The 19,485-nt window shown below is 40.3% G+C and overlaps 1 protein-coding gene across 1 annotated transcript in view; it reads right to left on the bottom strand.

The window, feature by feature from the left end:
* Positions 1–19,485, bottom strand: part of Trank1 (tetratricopeptide repeat and ankyrin repeat containing 1) — a 99,598-nt gene that overhangs the window by 1,842 nt on the left and 78,271 nt on the right. Inside the window, exons 16-21 of the mRNA XM_003473389.5 lie at positions 16,582–16,670; positions 12,689–12,792; positions 12,444–12,576; positions 5,652–5,797; positions 1,786–4,829; positions 839–937 (exon numbers count right to left, since the gene is read on the bottom strand). Coding sequence (XP_003473437.2) covers positions 839–937; positions 1,786–4,829; positions 5,652–5,797; positions 12,444–12,576; positions 12,689–12,792; positions 16,582–16,670 — 3,615 coding nt within the window. The remainder of the gene's footprint in view (positions 1–838; positions 938–1,785; positions 4,830–5,651; positions 5,798–12,443; positions 12,577–12,688; positions 12,793–16,581; positions 16,671–19,485) is intronic.

Genomic DNA, 19,485 nt, shown 5'->3' with positions numbered 1-19,485 from the left:
TGTAGAGGCCCTTTAATAAATGACAAATCAAGCAAAACCTAAGCTCAACCATACTTTTGAGTTGGTATCCCTCTCACCTTCCTCTTGAAATGATTATAAAATCTTAGTCTCTAGAAGGGTCGATATACTATAAGTTTTTTATGAGTACAGACATCTGTACCAAGTTCCATCAAATTTTCCTCAGCTCCAAGATCTGGATTTTGTAGTAGCAGCTGAATTAAGTCTCTGAAAGGCAACCAAGGCTCGGGAAATCTCACAGCAAGAATTATGAGATCTGGTTAGGCAGGGAGCAGCAGTTGGAAAGAGTAAGAGGGAAGATATTCTGGATCACATATAACTTAACAAGTAAATTCTAACTGCCCACAAAGCAACATGACTCACCCTACACAAGCCTGTGACCCTCTGTAGCAAGAAGCCTGCAGGCTTCTCTGAGGTTGTTGTGTTTTGTTCACAAGGTATTCCTAAGCCCAGAAGAATGCTGATACACATTAGATACTCAGTAAATACCCACCAATTTGAATGGATAATTGACACCAGCAAAGATCTTTATCAAGAGATAGCACCACAATACTTTATTCTTGAGAGTCTCTGTTGTTGAGTATGTGCTCATGAGTAGCAAAAGATATTTTTAGCAATTAACAGGGAGGCAGAATAATTGTCCTCACAATCAGATTAAGAAATTTAGATACTGTGTTGCTAATTCATTAAAAACTGTGCTCCTAGACAATGAAAGGTTACTGAGGGTGGCTGCCTCATTTCAGATTCACCTGAGAGACATCAGTATGAAGAACCATAAGACCCAAAGTATTGCCTGTTCCTGGAAAAAAGGACTTCTTACCTTCCTCCTTTAAGTGGAGCTCTGTTTTCATCAACCACTCCTGTGCATCCTTAACAGACATGACCAGAATCATTACCAGCCGAGTCATTGCCTCCTCCGCTACAGAAACCAAAGAACAGGGGCTCTGAGTGAAGAGGCTACTATAGGAGCTAGAACATCAAACACTAGAGCCAAAGTCTCCATCCCCTCAGAGCTAGCCTGTGTGCGCTTTCCCTGAAGACGAGCCTTCTTATAGAATGGCTTTCTGTCACCTCAAGTGTACGCTGCCTTTAAATGTTAGCTCATCAGTAGTATTACTGTACATCTCTAGAAGCTGCCAATAACAAGCCTTTCTATGTTAAAAAAATGTCATTAAACTCTGAGTATAGTATCTGAGTTATAGAATGTTTCAATATATATAGTTTCACTATACATACACACATACGTTTCACTCACTGTTGCTAAGGAGTACCTAATAAGGTAACTAGGAGTAATCTGATTCTAAGACCACTCAAGAATTCTTATTTCTAAAGGCTCAAACTGGGTATGACTTAAAAGGATCCTTAAAAAAAGACCAGATGCATATTTCCAGTTCTTACTCTCGGGTTCAGCACAAAATAGCTGCTCACAAAAAAGTCACTGAATGAATGAATCAAGAGAACCTTAAAGGTTTTTTTCAAGCTTTTCAATATTATCCCTAAATCCTCTCCATAGAGTTAGTGACCAAAGTATTTTCTCATCTGTAGTATCTGGGGAAATCATTCTGACCAAAGAAAATCACAATTTTTTAATTGGGGAGCAGTAATCTAAACAATGAGCTGCAGTTTGAAAACAAATATTCTTTACTTATGTCTACAAATACCAAGATTCCATCATCCCCAAATCAGATGCCACTATGAAGAACATAACTCTGATCCCCTAGCATGCTTGTCTAACCTCATCTAGGCTTCCATTTCTGTGACCCTTACCACCAGCCCAGGCCTTTCTCCTGTAGAGGTCCTCCACCAAATCTGAAACCTTCTTGATGTGCTCCTGAACCTTCCTCTGCAGCATGTGGCTGTGCTCTTTAGACCCCAGGTGACTCCGGATCCATCTGCTCTGCTCAATGTCCTGCACCACCAGTTTGCCTTCATAAATGGCCGGGTCTACCCTCTCATGGAAAAATTCTGAGTATTTCTGGTAAGCTACTTGTTGCCTCTGGTGGCTTTCTAGGCGTATGTGCTGCTCATAGGACTCACTACTCCTCTCCCAACACTCCTTCCCTTCCAGGTCAGCCCTAGAAAGAATCACAGCCTCTGAAGCTACTCCCTCAAATGCTTTGCTGGAGCTGAAATAGTTCTCAGGGCTGCGGATGAATTTCACTCCACACAGATCACATTGGGTTCTGTCCACATCGGCCTTTTTAAAGTTCCCAGCTCTGGGCTCCATAGGCTCTTCTCCATCATGCTCTGTCTGGACCCATATCCTCCAACTGATGCACAGAGATACCACCAGGCATATTCTTTTCAGTTTTCGCTGAATGGAGGCCTTTCTCTGCTTCTGTGAAAGGATGGTGGCCAGGAGGTAGTCTCGGTCTTCCAGTACTAGCTCATCTGTCTCATCCTCACCAAAGTCACACTCAGGTTCAGCAAAATAGTCTACAGGACCAACACAGAGCAAGCGGCTTAGTCTGACCTCCTCATGACAGAGGCCATTGACCACAGACCCTTTGGTGTGAACACTGTCCCAGCGCCAGTGGCAGTCCATCAGATATTCTTCATCTCTCTCAAAGAGCAGTTCCTGTAGGGCCTCAGCCACAAACTTCACATTGACTGCCATCACCACACGCCTCACAGCCTTCTGCAGCCTCTCAGGAACCTGGTCAGGACAGTCCAAGCTCATGAGCTCCAGCCTTGTCTCAATCTCCTGAAAATGGCGATACAGAAGAGGCTTACAGAATGGCTGCAGGAACTCCTCAGCATTTACTAGCATTACCAAGCACAGCACCAGTGTCCGCTCTGCCTCCCCAGATATCACATAGTCTATTTCACTGAAGGCATCAAGCAGGACATTGAAGTTCACATTCTCATAACCACAGAGCACCTTGACGAGGTAGGAGAGATGGAATCGGAAGTCCTGAATGGCTCTTGTCACATCCTTCGGTTTATATTCCTGAATAATGGAGAACATATCCCCAAGCTCCTTGTCCTTCTTGCTGAACAAGAACCCCCAGTAATGCAGGAGTGCAATGTAGCTCTTGGGGAGGCAGAGGATAGCATTCTTCCAGAGGCGGACCAGCACCACACTGCAGTGGATGAACTGAAACTCCAACAGGGCAACTGTGTTTCCAATGCTGGGGATAAGTGGCTCTTTGCATCTCTGGATAAGGACATTCATGAAACGGTAAAAGAGCTTCTTGTAGTCTTCTGGATTCCTATGCACGTAGAACTGGTCAATAGAATTCTCCAGCAGCCGAATGAAGCAGAGGTGGGTCTTCTCTGCACTTTCATCATCCTTGTTGGGCACTAGCATGCCAAATTTCCCTTCTATTCCTTTTATCTTGCTACTTTTTCCTCTGCCCCTTTCCTCTTTTTCAGACTCTAGAGCTTTCAGTTCCCTGTTATAGTTGTCTTCCTCCTGGTGGAGCAGCTTTTCAAATTCCTCTGGATAGCTGGAGGAGAGAAGGAAAGCCTGCATGGCACTAAGCCACAAGTCTGTGGACTCCCGACGGCTGCATGCTGTTTCATTTTGAAACAGATCATGAATGTATTTTTTCAAAGCAAACCTGTAGGATCGGAAAGATTTGTAATGTGGTTTGAGGATTTCTTTGCATGCCATGGGGTTTTCTGACAGCACTCTCTGATGGAAATGTCTAGGGAAAAGCAAATTTAGGAAAGATTTGCAAAGGCCATATGTATCTGTAGACAAAATATAATCTATTTCTTCAAGTTCTTCAGCTAATATTTTAGGGAATACATTTTTGGCTTCCAAAAGCAATCCACTGATTGCCACCAAATGCATTTTTGACTGAACCATACACTTGGCCTCACAACGCCGCAGGGGTCTATGAAAGTCTTCACAGTTTTTATCCTCGCATTTTAAGCCTACAATAAACTTCAAGCATACACCTGGGTAGGTCTTCTCAAGCAGGTTTTGTGTGATCTGACACAGCCTGCTCAGAAGGTGTTTATTTAGGGCTAATTTCACTTGATCAGTCATTATCAAGAAATGGTCTTTTGTTGTCTTCTCTCTCAAATTCACATCCAGGTCAAAAATTATTCTTAAGATGGGCCCAGGGTCATTCTGAGCTATCTGGCAATACTTTGCATCCACCTGAGAAATCCCAAAAAATTCAAAGCAAGATTTGACCATATCCTTCTCAGCATTGTTAGTCACTCGTTTGAGGGCCCTGACAAGATTGAGAAGAACTTCTAAACCCCATGGAGCCAGAGCCAAAACTTTCTCGGGGTCAGCCTCACACTGTCTGGCTGCTTCATAAAGGGCTTCCACAACTCCAGCTGAGTGATTGAGGGTTTCAAATCTGAGGAAAGCATCTTTGAGTTTCTGAAAGTCTCTCAGAATTACTCCTTGTAGGAATTTGGCCTCTGCGATACCAGAAAACTGGCTGGTTTCATAGCAGAGATCAAGAGCTTCTTGTAGAATGGCCTTAGTCTGTTCAATGTCAGATTCTCTGGCCACATTGAGGCGAGCGACTTCCAGCAGACATGAGGCCTGGAAGTCCTTGTCAGCAGTGAGCCTGGCAGCCTCCAGGAGGCAGCCATGCTGCTTCATCAACAAGGCAGCCTCTTCTCTCCGACCTTCTTTGTTCAGCAGGTCTGCAGCTTCTGCTAGGCGTTTCCGAGACTTCAGGAACACTAGCTGGTCTTCTATGTCTAGCTTTGAGAGAACAGCCATCATTTCTTTGATCTTATTTGCACTCAGGTACTTAGCCGCAGCTTCCACATAAAACTGACTGGCAGAATAGGAGAGCTTGGAAACAGGAAGAGTCTTGGTCTTTAACATTTCCTCATATCTGTGAAAACAGAATACACAAATGTCAATTTATTATCATCCAACCAACAGGAAATTCTCTCCAAAATACATCACAGAGCTACTAAAGACTCCCACAATATGTAGGTTATACAAAATAAGATACAAACTTGTCAAGCATTCAAGTACTTTTATAAATGCTTCACTAGATGGTTATCATAGTAATAATACCTTTACTCTTCCAAGGAACCAGGCATTAGTGTGCTTACTTAATGAAAAAGACTGGAGTTGGAACTCAAACAAGTGGGAGTTAAGTTTGAAAGGCAGAATTTATGGATAGTCAAAAATTATCCTTGAACAGCATCCCTTCAAATCTCATAAAAGCATGACAATCATTTGGTTATACAACTCTGATAAGTTTGAATGTGATTAATGAGAAGGGAGGAAATGGTTTCTGCATACACATAAGCAATTTTCTCAGTCTTCCCCTTATTATTCAACTTGTGGTTCTTTTCTTTTGCCATTTATGTGGTGCTTGGATTCATGTGAGATTAATGAAGCTCTCCAGGGTTCCCCTTTATTATTATTATTATCCCCTATATTACACACTTGTAACAAATGCTTCATCTTCTCCAGCCTCTTTCTTCATGACACTGTGTTAAAACTTATAGAGAGAGTGAAAAACAGAGTTCTGCTTTCAAGGAACTCCTGACCTGGCAACTGGCAACAAAGGCCACCACTCAAGTGAGAGGAGGTTGACATGGCCAAAGCCACTTCAGATGCAGCAGAATACTACACTCAGGGCAGGCAGGCCCCAGAAATAAGCAGGAGAAAGAGGGAGATGGTAAAGAATAAAACCACCTACTTCTCTACTGCAATAGCAGCTTCTTCAAAAAGCTCCTCTTGGCAGTACATTTTGAGTGCTAGATCAAATTCCTGAATCTGCTCAAAGCATCTGAAAGCATCTTTGTAGCACTGGCTTCGCTTATAGAAATAGGCCGCATCTCTTATCTAGGACAGAATAAAATTTTACTTTAGAGTATTCATAACTTTTTATCTTAAAAATGAGCCAATACCATGATCAATGAAAAGAAAGGTCATATGCTTGGTTTTTTTAGAACCCACTAAAGATGCAAAAATACAAGTAATTAAGAAAACTAACTCTTTATAAAATATAGAATAAAAAGTTAAACCCCAACTTTTTTACCATACACAAAGGTAAACTCTGAGGGATTAAAAATCTAAATATGAAAACTATTTGAGGTAAAATGTATGAGAATGTTTTTGTGACCTGGAGGTAATAAATTATCCAATAAAATCCAACACAAAAACTTTTAGGAGAAAAACTGATAGATTTAATAATACCAAACTGTCAAATACAGGTCACATAAAATAAAGTTGTTAGAAGACAGATGTTAACAACCTCATTATAGAATTATCTATGAAGACAGAAATGTTCTGTGCTACCCAATCTGCTATCCACTGACATGTAGAAAATGATGTTTCAATTTTATTTAATTTGAATTTAAACACCATATGTGACTAGTGGCTACAAGACTTAGAAGAGCTAAAACATAAAAAGCATTCCTGAAATCACAAGTTAAAGACTTATCTGGAAATGCAATAGAAAATTAGGTAAATGATATAAACCAGCAGTTTTCAGGAGATGAAATTCAATCAACTAAAAAATAAATGAGGATACTTATCCTTCCTAATATAGAGAAAAGCAAATTAAAACCACAGTGAAATAAATCTTCTAAGTTTACAAAAACAGAATATGAGAATCTGCTGAACATGGTCAACACAGAACCCTCAATAACCAAGTGCTATGGCAATTCTGGAAAGCAGAACAGTCATTATTAAAATGAAGCCCAGTATGTACATATCCCAGGGCAGCAAGCCATACCTACCAATATATGCATGAGCTCACACAAGGCTTTAAGGATAAAGACACACTGCAGTGCTGTGTGGCAACCAGGAGCCATGAGCAATTTGGAGTCGCTCCCAAGGAGATAGATAAGTTAACATTGCTAGAATAGTGCCAGGAGTCAGAGACATGGCCAGAACTTAACATAATAGCAAGAGATAGAAAAATATTAAAATAGCAGGACAAGGTGTCATCTGAATAAGTTTAACATATATATAAATAGAACATAACACTATTGATTTAATAACGCTGGCATTTGAAGACATACATTAAATGTTTAGAATGGCTTCCAATGAGAAGCAAAAGGGATGGAAACTGGCTGTGAAAAGGAAAATAATAAACACAAAATGCAATGAGTGATTCTATACACACCAGTGATGGGTTTGTTGTGAACAGAAGAGATATTCACCCTTACTTCTTTTGCAGTTTCCATCCAGCCCCTCAGTTAACTATTTTGCTCAGTTTTCCCAGCATTTTCAAGATACAACCCTGTCTACCACTATCATGCAGTCCAGCTCTACCACTGTGACTAGACTTTCCCAACTGGCCTTTCTGCTCTTATTTCTCTACAACCAAATAGTTTCATGTCACTCCTCCATTTGAATTCTTCCTCTGGATCCCTATCCCACTTGAACAAAACAGACTCTGTCTTTCATCTTATGATCTGTTCCTGCCACCTTTCTTGCTCTTGGTATCATTTCTATCCTTTGCATCATGTTTTGGTCAAACTAGCTTCCTTCCTGTCCTCCAAACTTACCAAAATGCTCCCTCCTTGGGAGTGTCAGCCAATGAGGCCTTCCAGCAACCACTGTTGGAATTTCCTCTCAGAACCCAGTTCAGAAGACACCCCACTCCCCCTGCATAAAATAGCAACCCCTGATCCGCACTCTCCCTTTACTATGCTTTCTTCTCAGCCCTCCTCGCTAGTGACATCTCATATACTATTTGTTCATCTATCTCCCGCATTGGAAACGGAAGCTGTAAAGAGACAGAAGCCATTGCTTTGTGGCCCTGCACCTCCAGTGGGTAGAGGGTCTGCCTATTTGGCGAATATTTAATTTTAGAACTCTACTTGCTGCATCTGGGTTCTAAGAGTAAACAAAATAAAAGTGAAACAAAACAAAATACATGTTCCTGGCCCCCTAAAAAAAATCTCACCTTTAATGAGAAAAGCTACCTGAGACGCTAACAAAAAACAAGATTTAGATGTAAGTTTCTTCTATGTCCAAAGACCTCATAGACAGGGAACTTCTTGACCAATCTCAGTCAAATTAACAAAACTCTACATCTTACCACTCCATTCTTCTCTCTCAGACAATGCTAATTACTAAATCCCCATGTGTATACAGAGCTATTAGGTACTAAATAAGTGTCAAACTAGAGAGAGAGAAGAGAGGGACAACTCTGTCAGCTCTCTAACCTGGCTTATCCTGATCCTTGTGGAGGCCCCACCTGCCATCTAGGGCAAGGGCTTGGAAAGGTTTCTATGGAAACCAATGCTGTTCTCAGAAGCAAAAAGCAGGTAAGGCATAGAAATCCCTGAAAAGAAATCTTATATTCCTACGGCATTCTTACAAACATTTCTTCCCAGGGTGGCATGCATTTGGGGATTGAGAATTGGCCTGAGAATTTAGGCAACAATAGTTGCAAAGCTGGTCAATTTGAAACTTGCTAATCTGGTAGACAATCACAAGAAGTGTGACACTGACTGAAGGTTGAACACCTTTCCATGGAGGGACCCAAACAAAAGTAGAGATCTAATTCTTTCCTGAGTGAGCTGTATTGCTTTGTGTGTGCAGTACAGGGAATTAAACCCAGTTGTGTTGTTTTGTGTGAGCTATATCCATGACCCACCTTTTCTATAAGTTTTCATACTGAGACAAGGTCTCAAGTTGCCCATGCTGGGCTTAAACTTGTATCCTCTAGCAGCTTGCATGACAGAAATAAACCATCATGCTTGCCCTGAAAGGCATTTAGAGCTGCCAGGATGAATTTAATAGAGAGAAGAAGCTGCACCTAGGAGCAAAGACTGTGCAAACAGGAAGAGAAAGTGTAGACTATACCTACAGGAGCAGAATGGTCTCCCCAGGTCAAAGGTGCTCCAATACTACAGGAGGGCATGTATTATAGTTATGGGCTCCCAGTCTTTTTATTCCCACTTCAGAGGCAGAGGGTGGCAGGCAGAGGTGAAATGGGAATGCAGATATGAAAGGTATCTGGTTCAGTCATGCCAGACACTGGTACTCAAAAACCAGAAAGTGCTAGGCTTAGGTCTATCCCCTGTAGTGGCACATAATGTACAAAGTAGTGGCACTGAAAACTGGAAGGCAGAGGTTAAATAAGTTAGAAACCAGCCTAGTTCCTGGAATACAGAACCAATATATCCATCTACACTGAAATATCGTCTCTAATCTCCCTATTCTACCATTTCTACCTCCCATATTCTGACAAGTCACATCCAATAATAAACAGAGAAAAGCAAACAGCATCGAGAGGGCCTGTTCTTAGCAGTCTCACAGTAAGTCACATTTCCAGCCCTGCCATTCCCAGGATGCTCTGGAGCTACCACACTAGACATATAGACATGAAAACCTTGGCAAAAGAAACACAACTGCTCATAGTCAGACACTCTCATGCACAGCTTCTCCAAATACTTGTAGTGAAGGCCAGATGGTTTTACATTTCTAATCCATCACAAATGACACATTAAAATTTAATCACTATGAAAATAGTTACCACTTGGATGTCATAGCAATGCCACATGGCTGTAAAGAATTTCTAACAGTTTACTTCTCTCTTCTGTATTAATCTTCCTGCAAATAAGTAACAGTTTGTGGCCCCCTACCAGATATTGACCTCTCTATGAGCAGCTGGGCTCTAGACTAGCAGATTTGTCAAACAAAGCTTCTTGCAGTGATGGAAATGTTCTGTATCAGTGAGCAATCCCAATGAGGCTAATAAGGGTAAGGAGGCAAATCTTAAAACTTTATTGTATTTTAATTTAAAATTTAAACTTAATAGGAACATGCAGCTGTGAGATTGGATAGGACAGATCTAGAGTAGTGACTGGGAATACAGAAAAACTCCATGTAAAAGGCAGGCCATGGATCCAAGCAAATGCTATACTGTTAACACGAGGAAAGAGAGGGCAGGGATATTCTAATACCTATCTACCTGTTGGTTTGAACAGTTAGCCTCCCTGTGGTTAAAATCAGGCCTTGAACAGTAACACAAAAATGGATAGTATAACGATTAATATTGCTTATAAAATTGGATTATATTTTTTAAATCTAGGAAATTAGTAAAGTACCCTTGTACATGTATCTTTGAGAGAATTTCCATAGCAACTAACATATGAGACAGCAAATGGATAGGAGAGATATGACCTGAATGTGACCATCCAATAGAGTGAGAAGCCAGATGGAACAAAGGCAAAAGGAAGAATATTACTAGCACTAGCTTTTGGCCTCTGTTTCTCTGTCCATCTGTCCATCTATCTGTCTCTGTCTCTGTCTCTGTCTCTGTCTCTGTTTCCCTCTCTCTCTCTTTCTCTCTCTCTCTCCCTTTCCTTCCTCTCTTTGTCTCACTCTCTCTCTCTGACTCTGTCTCTCTCTCCCTCCCTCTCTCTTTCTTTTTTCCTAGCTGTCATGAGCAGCTTTCCTCTGCCACACCCTTCTATCATGATGTTTCTGCCTTGCCACAAGCAACTAAGCCAAATTATCATGCAATTAAACCTCCAAAACCATGAGTTAAAATAAATCTCTCCTTTCAGTTTATTTTAGCAGATATCTTGTCACAGGGGCAAAAAGTTAACACAGATAGGTGTGCACACACATGCATGTGTGCACATACACACAAGAGAATCTTCTAAAAGCTCAATCACAGAAAGTCAAGATGGATCAAAGAATTAGACAATGAAACAGAAACATGAATCTGATGAAATATAAAATAGGTAAAATTCTTGAAGGCATAGGCATAGGTGAGATCTTTCTCAATAGAATCCCAATTGCACAAGAAATAATACCAAGAATCGACAGAATTATATCATATTAAAACCTTTTCCACAGCAGAAGAAACAACCAACAGGGTGGAGAGATGACCTACAAAATTGAAAAAACTCTTTTCCAGCTACTCAGACTGAAGAATAATACCTAGAATACATTTTAAAAATTAGACTCCCCAAATAAAAGAACCAATTAAAAATGAGCAATTAAAATGAATAGACAAGTTCCAAAATAAAGAAGTACAAATGGCCAAGTACATGAAAAAACTGTTCAGAATCTTAGGCCATTAGGGATATACAAACCAAAACAACATTGAGATTTTGTCTTATTCCAGAAAGAAATGCTATCATCAAGAACAAACAAAACAAAACAAAAATGTCAGTGAGGCTGTGAGGAAAAGGAACTTTTCTTATAAATTAGTGTAATCACTATGGAAATCAGTATAGATATTCCTGAAAGAAGTAAAAATAGAAACTCCATTTGACTGAGCTATACCTCTCCTGGGTGCCTTCCCAAAAGTGTTAAAAGGTATTGTTTTACAATTATTCATGCATAGCCATATTTATAGCAGCCCAATTCACAATAGCTAAATTTTGCAAGCGCCCTATATAGTCAACCACAGATGAATGAATAAAGAAACACACACACAGAAGCACTACTCAGCACAAAGAAAGATAATTTTAAGTCATTTGCAGGAAAACAGGTACAACTTGAGATCATAGTGCTAAGTGAAATAAGACAGAATTTTAAGGATTATATGGTTTTTCATATATAAACAAAACATAAATAATTTAAAGAACAAAATAAAAGCAAAATGATAAGGGGCCAGGGATTTAGCTCAGTGGCTTAAGCACTTGCCTGGCAAGCACAAGGTTGTGAGTTTGATCTCCAGAAGGTAAACTCTGTAGAGATGTAAGGGCATTTGGAATGGAGGAAGAGGAGAAGATGGAGGGGAAGGGAGAGTAAAAAAGATTTAAGCAGTGATATGTATATGTAGCAATCTCTAAGGTAACTGTAATTATTATGTATGATAAATATGTTTATAGCAACACAGTTTGTAATAGCTGAATCTTAGAAACAGCTCAAATGCTCATTAACTGATGAATGGATAAAGAAGATGTGATTTTTTTTATACAATGGAGTACTACTCGACTATAAAGAAGGATAAACTTGAAACATTTATAGATAAATGGAGGCACCTTGAGACCATACTCTTAAGTGAAATAAATTGAACACATGTATGGTGTGAGAAACCAAAAGTAAAAATAAACACCAGGTTGTATACTAGATCTTACAAAATAGGAAGAAAATGCTCAATTGGGAAAAGAAACTGGGAAGGCATGAGGGGGAAAGGAAAGAAGGGAAAAGAAAAGCAAAATGAGGAAAGAGGGATAAAGGGAAACAAAGCTTGAGTAAATGAGGAGGAAGAAGGATTGAAGGGTGGACAAAGGGAAAAAAAGGGGAACCGAGATAAGTCATATACAGGTATAGTCATTAAATATATTTAAAATGTATCAATAATTAATTAATTAAGCATAGCCAATTAATAAATGAATGCTTGAGCAAGTACAAAGAGGGGCCACCCATTGAGTCAACAGGGCCAGCGTTCCCTTCTTAGGAGGCCTGGAGCCTCTTCCTGCCACAAGCAGACACTGAGGGGCCTACTTCTTGATCTGTTCAGATGAAGTCCAGTTCCCTCATAAGCAGCTGTAGGATGGGGGCATACCTTTCCCAGCCTCTCACATAGCTGGGCAGAGAGTTGAAACTCCTTGGCATAGCTCAGACACTTAAGGGACAGCTTTGGCTCATTGCACTCCAAATAGGTCTTAGCCAGTCCCAAATATTCCAACTGTTTTTGCCTGAGAGAAGGGAAACAAAACAATTATTTCCATGAAACATTAACCTAATACTAACATATTTAACATGCTGCTGTCATCAAAACAAATCTGAAATGATGCCCAAGACACTTACTTGGGGCTGATTTTCTTGGATTTCATGTTTAGGGCAGTGTTATGGGCCAGGGCCAACTTCTCCTTCTCAAATGCACCTCCTTTTTGGTAACACTTGGCTGCAACCTGAATAGGCAAAAGATTTTGAATCCTAGCAAGATAACAGAGGTGACTATAGAACAAGAGTTAAAACATGCATTGAATATCTGTACTAACAAAGCACTGCCTCACCCAGCCCAATTTGAAAGGGAGGAAGAGGAACATATACATATTCTAAAGAAAATAGCCTCACAGGACAAAGCCCAAAACTGTTACCAGCTAACACACTCCAATTTTAGGAAGTATCCAGAAGCCATGGAAAGGGTGCAGAGTACATATTTTTACTGGTCACCATAACAGCACCCTTGTTTAATCTTCCAACAGCCACATATAGAAGATTATCCTGCTCACTGTACATATCGCTCTGGCCTCAGAGCCATGGAGCAGTTAGCCCAAAGACATTTTGTTGTCTTTCTGGGCTTCTTGACATAGTTGCTAACTACAATGGCTACCTTGTGATGCTGGAGGACTGCAGACAGAAAGGAAGCAGAGATGGTCTCACAACACATCCGGATCCTCACAGCATGCAGATCTATGTGACCAAACCCACTAATATGAAGTGTGCAGACAAGTGTCACAGTGAAGGCAGCCTGCATCCTGATGCTTGCCAGCAGAAATCTGCTTTTCTAAGACATGCTTGCACCATGTCTCAAGGCAAAAAGTTCACATTATGCCCAGCAGAAGGTCTCAGTGTGGGCACGGGAGGGACTAAGTGACACTTGCTGAGAAAGTGTACAGGATGGCCTCCCTCTCCCTCTTGCTCTTTGCTCTAGCCTTCCTGTCCCCATAGGCCTTTCATTCCTTGGACTTATGCCGTGCTTCTTCCCACCACAGGGCCTTTGCACAGGCTATGCCTCTAACAGAAATGCACTTTGGTTTTTTTCTTTGCCTAGTTAACTTCATTCACTCTGCAGTCTCAGCTCAAAGAAGGCTATCCTGGCCTTCCTGTCTAGGACAGGTGGCTCTGGAGGCAGCTGACCTCTCATCTGTGACACCTGCAACAGCTGAAATTGCACATTTGTCTATGTGCCTGTTTTGCTCACTATCCTATGCCTGGGATCTAAAAATAATTTTGGCTCATAGCTCAACAAGTATTTGTTAAATAAACAAATCTTGTATGGTGGTTCTGAAACATTCATTGACATGCAGCCAAAAACTCAATAAACCACCTGAGTCCTGAAGTCCTTTAGCAGGGTCAAAATAAAGTCAGGCGAGGAGAAGGCTTTTTATAACATTCTCATCTGTGCCGGCTCCCCTAAAAAGATTTTAGATTCAAACATTCAAAAAGTATTTTTACAGGGATAAATAATTGGAAATCCATGGACAACATATATAGGTAACACCAGAAGTGTTCTGAAAGGAATAAAGGGGAAGATTGCATGGAGATTTCCAATTCCATACCCACACTGCTGCCCCTCTTACTTCCCTCATCCCTCCTTACCCCCCACCATCCACCCTGCCAAAAGATGCTTGTTTTACAGTGACAGCCAAATGTTCAGTATTTCTTTCCAATTATAACAAGGACCAGCAATGAATAAAGTTTTGGGGTTCAATCAACTTCTGCAGCTAAATATAACAAAACCCTGCTTCCCAGACATACCCAAACCTACAACAAAGCAAACAGTGTTTTCTCACTTTGTATAATAGACCACAAGTGTGGCCAGAGTCTTTGTTTTTCCTATTTGTGCCCTAACCCCTTTGCAGTCTAATTTTGCAGCTTCTCCTATCACAAGTACTGCCTACTTTCTCACCTCTGTCATTGTGAGCTGTGACTTGTTTGGTCAAAATAATTCAGAAGTAATACTGGGTAAGTTTCTTTGACATATTTTAAGGGACTGTGTATATTTCTGCTCACTCTTTTTGGGCACTAGCATCATATGAACAAGCCCAGACTACCCTTCTGGAAAATGAGGGACAGGCAATCTAGGAAACCCAGTGACCTCTATCACCTAAACCAAGAGCCAGTCAACCCCCAGAAACAGATCTTCCCAGGTGACCGGAACCTGAATGCAGACACCTAAGTTACCCAGTTGAGACCAGAAGAGCTACTCAGTTGAACTCACATGGCCAACCCACAGTACTGGGAGCAACAACAGTGGTCATTCAGCAACAGATAACTTCTAAACTCTAGAGTTATTTGCTATCAGTATTTTTCATTTTCCCTGGCACAAGGGTTGAGAAAACTTTGCCTTCTAGGTATGGCAGATACCTCACACCACGGCTTCTGATAAATGCTGACTTGAAGACTTATGGTCCCCATCACTTTCCAGTCCATGAAACTCCAATGATAGGAAAGATCATTAGAGAAGAGGGACAAGTCCTCCAGAGAAATCAGTATCTCTGAATATTTGTTCAGAAGTGACAAGGGAAGCTGGGCATGGTGGTGAATCCTTGTAATCTCAGCACTCAGAGGCTGAGGTACAAGGATTGATGTGAGTTCAAGGCCAGCCTGGGCTACAGAGTGAGTTAAGACCAGCTTGAACTGCATAGTGAGACCCTGTCTCAAAAAAAAAAAAAAAGACAAGAAGAAAAGGAGGTGAGGGAAGAGAAAGAAGAGGGAGGCAAAGAAGGAAGAAGAGAAGAAGAGGAGGGGGAGGTGGTGAAGGAGGTGGTAAAGGAAATTGCAAGCATTTTTGCTGTAATGTTGGAAATCCAAACTCATGTAGCTGTAGGCATGAGTCAGCAGGCTACCTGAGTAGTGATATCCTAGAGAAAGCACATATTTCTATGTGGTAGTGCTTGTTGTGCCAGACACTTTTGGTTACCCACAGCCCTCTCCTCCTTTTCTTATTTGATGGCAGAACCTAACTCCTATAAAAAGCTGAAACTACCAGATGAGAATGCACTACCAGAATCCTTTGGAGCTAGGAGAGGGCATATGATCTCATACTGATTAATGAGATACATAAGAAAATCTCCAGGGGAGGAGAGGGGCACATGGCATGAGAAGAAAGTGGCACGTGCAATTTGAGGGAAACAGGATGCCTGGAGCTGCTCTGGCAGCCATTATGCAACCATGAAAAAGAACATCTCTGACTGCTGCAGATGGTACAAGAAAGAAATGAATTAAGATTGGGCTCATGTTGAGTCTGTTAAACTGTAAAATCAATCCTAAAACCAGGCTCCTTGCTGGATTAAAAAAAAAATTTAAACTAGCATTACTTCTTCAGTAGAGTTTTTGAGATTTGCAGATAAAGACATCATTGCCAATATCTAGTGACAGACATCAGCTTTACTGTCACCCCAAGACCTCAAAATGTGTAGGGATGCTGACTGTACGGGAAATGATGAGCTCTCTCTTTAATCTGTTTTTAATATTTCTTAGGGCCCATTACAGAAGACTGCTCAGGCCTCCAATGATGGCTTGATGCTGGAGGCTGGTCAGTGTAACCTGGTAATAAAGCTTACCCTATGCTCACTAGACTCAGATTGGCAGTAAAGCCTATCTCTGGTAAGTCTGAAAACATGAACAGGTGAGTTCTCTGCTACAGCTTTAAAATGTGATATGATGATAGTGAAAGCTTTTAAGCCCAGAGTACAGAAGGGGGAAAAAGGGTCATAATTTTCCATTTACCTCTCAGTATATATGGGCACTTGGCCAAAATGAAGGACTGCCATGCCTGTATTGACTGGGTGGGGAGCAAGGCAGAAGCTCTCCTTATCTTAGGCTGACCTGACATTTCAGAAGTAATACAAGTATCATTATTTCCCATTCTGTCCTGATAACAGATGCAAATGTGAAAACCTGGCCATGAGTTCTGATGAGGCCAGTGGCCACAAGAAACCCTCACCCTTGGCTCCTGGTTCAGTCCTTACCTTCCAGCACTGGTGTTTAGCATAATAATCTCCTTGTGCGATCCACTCCGCAGGAGTCGAGGTCTTAACAAACATGCTATCATCGAAGTCTAAAATGAAAAAGAAAAGTAGGTTTTCTTCTCTGGGCCTTCATTCAGTTAGAGCTGTTATAGGCCAAAAAAATTCATTTATTGAAGTCCTAAACCCTCTCACCTCAGAATGTGATTGTATTTGGATACAGGGTCTTTAAAGAGGTGGTTAACTTAAAGTGAAACTTTGCAGGTAAACCCTAATTCAAAATAACTGATGTCCTTGTGAGGAAAGGACATTAGGACACACACAGAGACAGCAGGAGCACACAAGACTGGGGGGGTAAGGAAAGAAGGTGGCTATCTATCTGCAAGCCAAAGAATGAAGTCTCAGAGAAAATCAACCCTGCCAACACCTTGATATTGTACTTCTAGCCACTAGAATTATGACAAAATAAACTTCTGTTGTTTAAACCACCCAGTCTGTGGGATTCTGCTATGATAGTCACAGAAGACTAATAAGCCTGTGTTCTTCTTTCTAGTTTTTAAAATATATTTTAACTTACCAAGACAGATTGGTGTGGGTTTCAGAAGGAGGAGGTATAGAGGTGGGAAAGGACGTGGTTTGGTTTTGTTAAAATTTGATCTATTTTTTTTTTCATGCCTATGAATCAGTACATAGATAACAATTAGCAACTCCTCCTTGAAAATCCAAAGCCAAGTAGCCCTTAACAATATTCCAGGTAAGAGATTTAGCATGGAACAAACAAGATTTTAGAATACAAATGGCTACTTGATCTCACTGTGTATATCTCAATAAACCATGATAAATTAAAAATATTGTCAGTGAAAAATAAACACCTAACCTACCAAACATCACAGCTCAGTGACACAATACACTGTGAATATTGATTGTTTACTCTCATGATTATTTGGATGACTGGGAGCTATATCTCACTGCTCCTGTCAAGCATCCTAGAGAATACTATACTGCATATACTAGCCAGAAGTAAGATCAAAACTAAAGGGAGAGATCCAACATGACTGACTAGAGGAGGAGCTCAGAGAAGTTCCACTGAAGCCACAGAAATTCTGTAGTGGAAGAGGACACAGAGAAGGGAAGCACTGCCACGAAGGCAGATCTGCACTGCTCCAGGTCCTACGCCTCTGGGACGCAGCCATTATAAAGCAAGCATCCCAAACAGCCTAAGGCAGTGATGGTGAGCCTTTCAGAGACAAGTACCCAAACTGCAACCTGAAGTCCACTTATTTATCTCAAAGTGCCAACGCTGCAATTAAACCTGAATACTGAAGTTTTCATTCAGAAAACATAACTCATACATTTATAACATCTTTTGTTCTAAAAGAAAAACAAGCAATATGAGTGGACATTTTTGTTTGATTTACTTGGTGTTTATTTCCCTCTTCTTGTCTGCCATTTTGTTCCTTCCACTCAAGCTTCCATAGTAATACTATTTTCTTATTTTTTATTGGTTTCTCCCAATTCTTTTAAATTCTTTTCAAGTTTCTTGTCCACTATGTTCTGCTCAGTCTCTTACTCCTATCTTCTTTCATATTAACCCTCTTTCCTTGCTCTTCCTTCTCTTAACTCATCCCATTTTCCCTTGCCTCATTTCTACTTTACAGATAGACAAATACATCAAAAGGTTCTGACAACCTCATAGCTTTCCTTAGAGAATGGAAGGGTTAATGTTGAGGGCTGTGAGAAGATATTTGAGTGGGTAAGGGCATCTTGTCCAAAAGAATCTGATCCTGTAATTTTTTCATTTTTACTCTATTTATCTCTTTTTACTGACTTACACTCCTCATCCACCTATCCCTTCCTTTCTTCCCTTCACTGTCCCTTCCACACTGCAAAATAACTGCTAATAACAACAGAATACGGGTTGCACAAAGTATTGATAAAGTATTGATAAAGTCTGAAAGTATAAATGCAAGTTTATCACATGTAAGCAATGTATGATAAGATCTGTTGATGCCGTCAAAACCAGTTACTTTCCTCAAAACACAGGGTCCAAGTCACTTAAATTAAATAGCTGAACAGATAAATATTATAAATAAATCTAAAAATATATCACTGAAAGGCAGTATCTAACTAAAAAGATCTTCGTATCAACCAAAATCTCTCTTCACCGTAATTAACCTCAGCCCCCAGCGCAACACACACCACACATACAAACACACACACACACACATTGGAAAACAAGGCAAAGAAAAAGGCCAAGGTCTCCTAACTCTCCAAAGGCAGACTCAGGGAGCAATTAAGAGAAGGGCAAACACCAAAAGCAGTGAAGCTTTACAAACTGGTTAGAGAACAGTTAAAGAAACCACAAATTCAGAAAGTACATGATCCAAAAGTTTATGAAATTCTTATACAAAATGACCAATGTGGATATGACAGAAACAGAAACTTAGAAGAGTTCAAAACAGTTCAAAATACGTATGACAAATTTACCAAAGACAAAGATTCCACCAAAAAGGTATCAGATGGAAATATCGAAATAAAAAACTGTATTGAATTTTATAAATTGCAGACAAAGACTCCATCAAAAAGGAATCTGATAGAAATACCAGAAGTGAAAATCTGTATACAATTTATAAATTACAGAAACAACTAACATAAAGACAAGGTTTCAGAAATCAAAGACAAAATAGTGTTAAATGACAACAAATTCCTCTGATAAGCCTTAAAAAAATAAGAAAAGAAAAATTCATCCAACAACTACTAGACAATGCTAAGAAGACCAAAGTAAGGCTAACAGAAGTTAGAAACTAGAAGACGGCATGCATGCCATAAAAAATTCATTTACAGAAATCATAATAGAAAACTTTCCATATGTAAAAAACTACTTCAGCATACAGATAAAGAGAAACT

This window comes from Cavia porcellus, unplaced genomic scaffold, assembly GCF_034190915.1.
Source record: "Cavia porcellus strain 051 isolate PalLab524CR breed Dunkin Hartley unplaced genomic scaffold, mCavPor4.1 scaffold_13, whole genome shotgun sequence".
Taxonomy (NCBI): domain Eukaryota; kingdom Metazoa; phylum Chordata; class Mammalia; order Rodentia; family Caviidae; genus Cavia; species Cavia porcellus.
The sequence above is the reverse complement of the archived record's forward strand: the minus strand, read 5'-3'. Positions and strand labels throughout refer to the sequence as shown.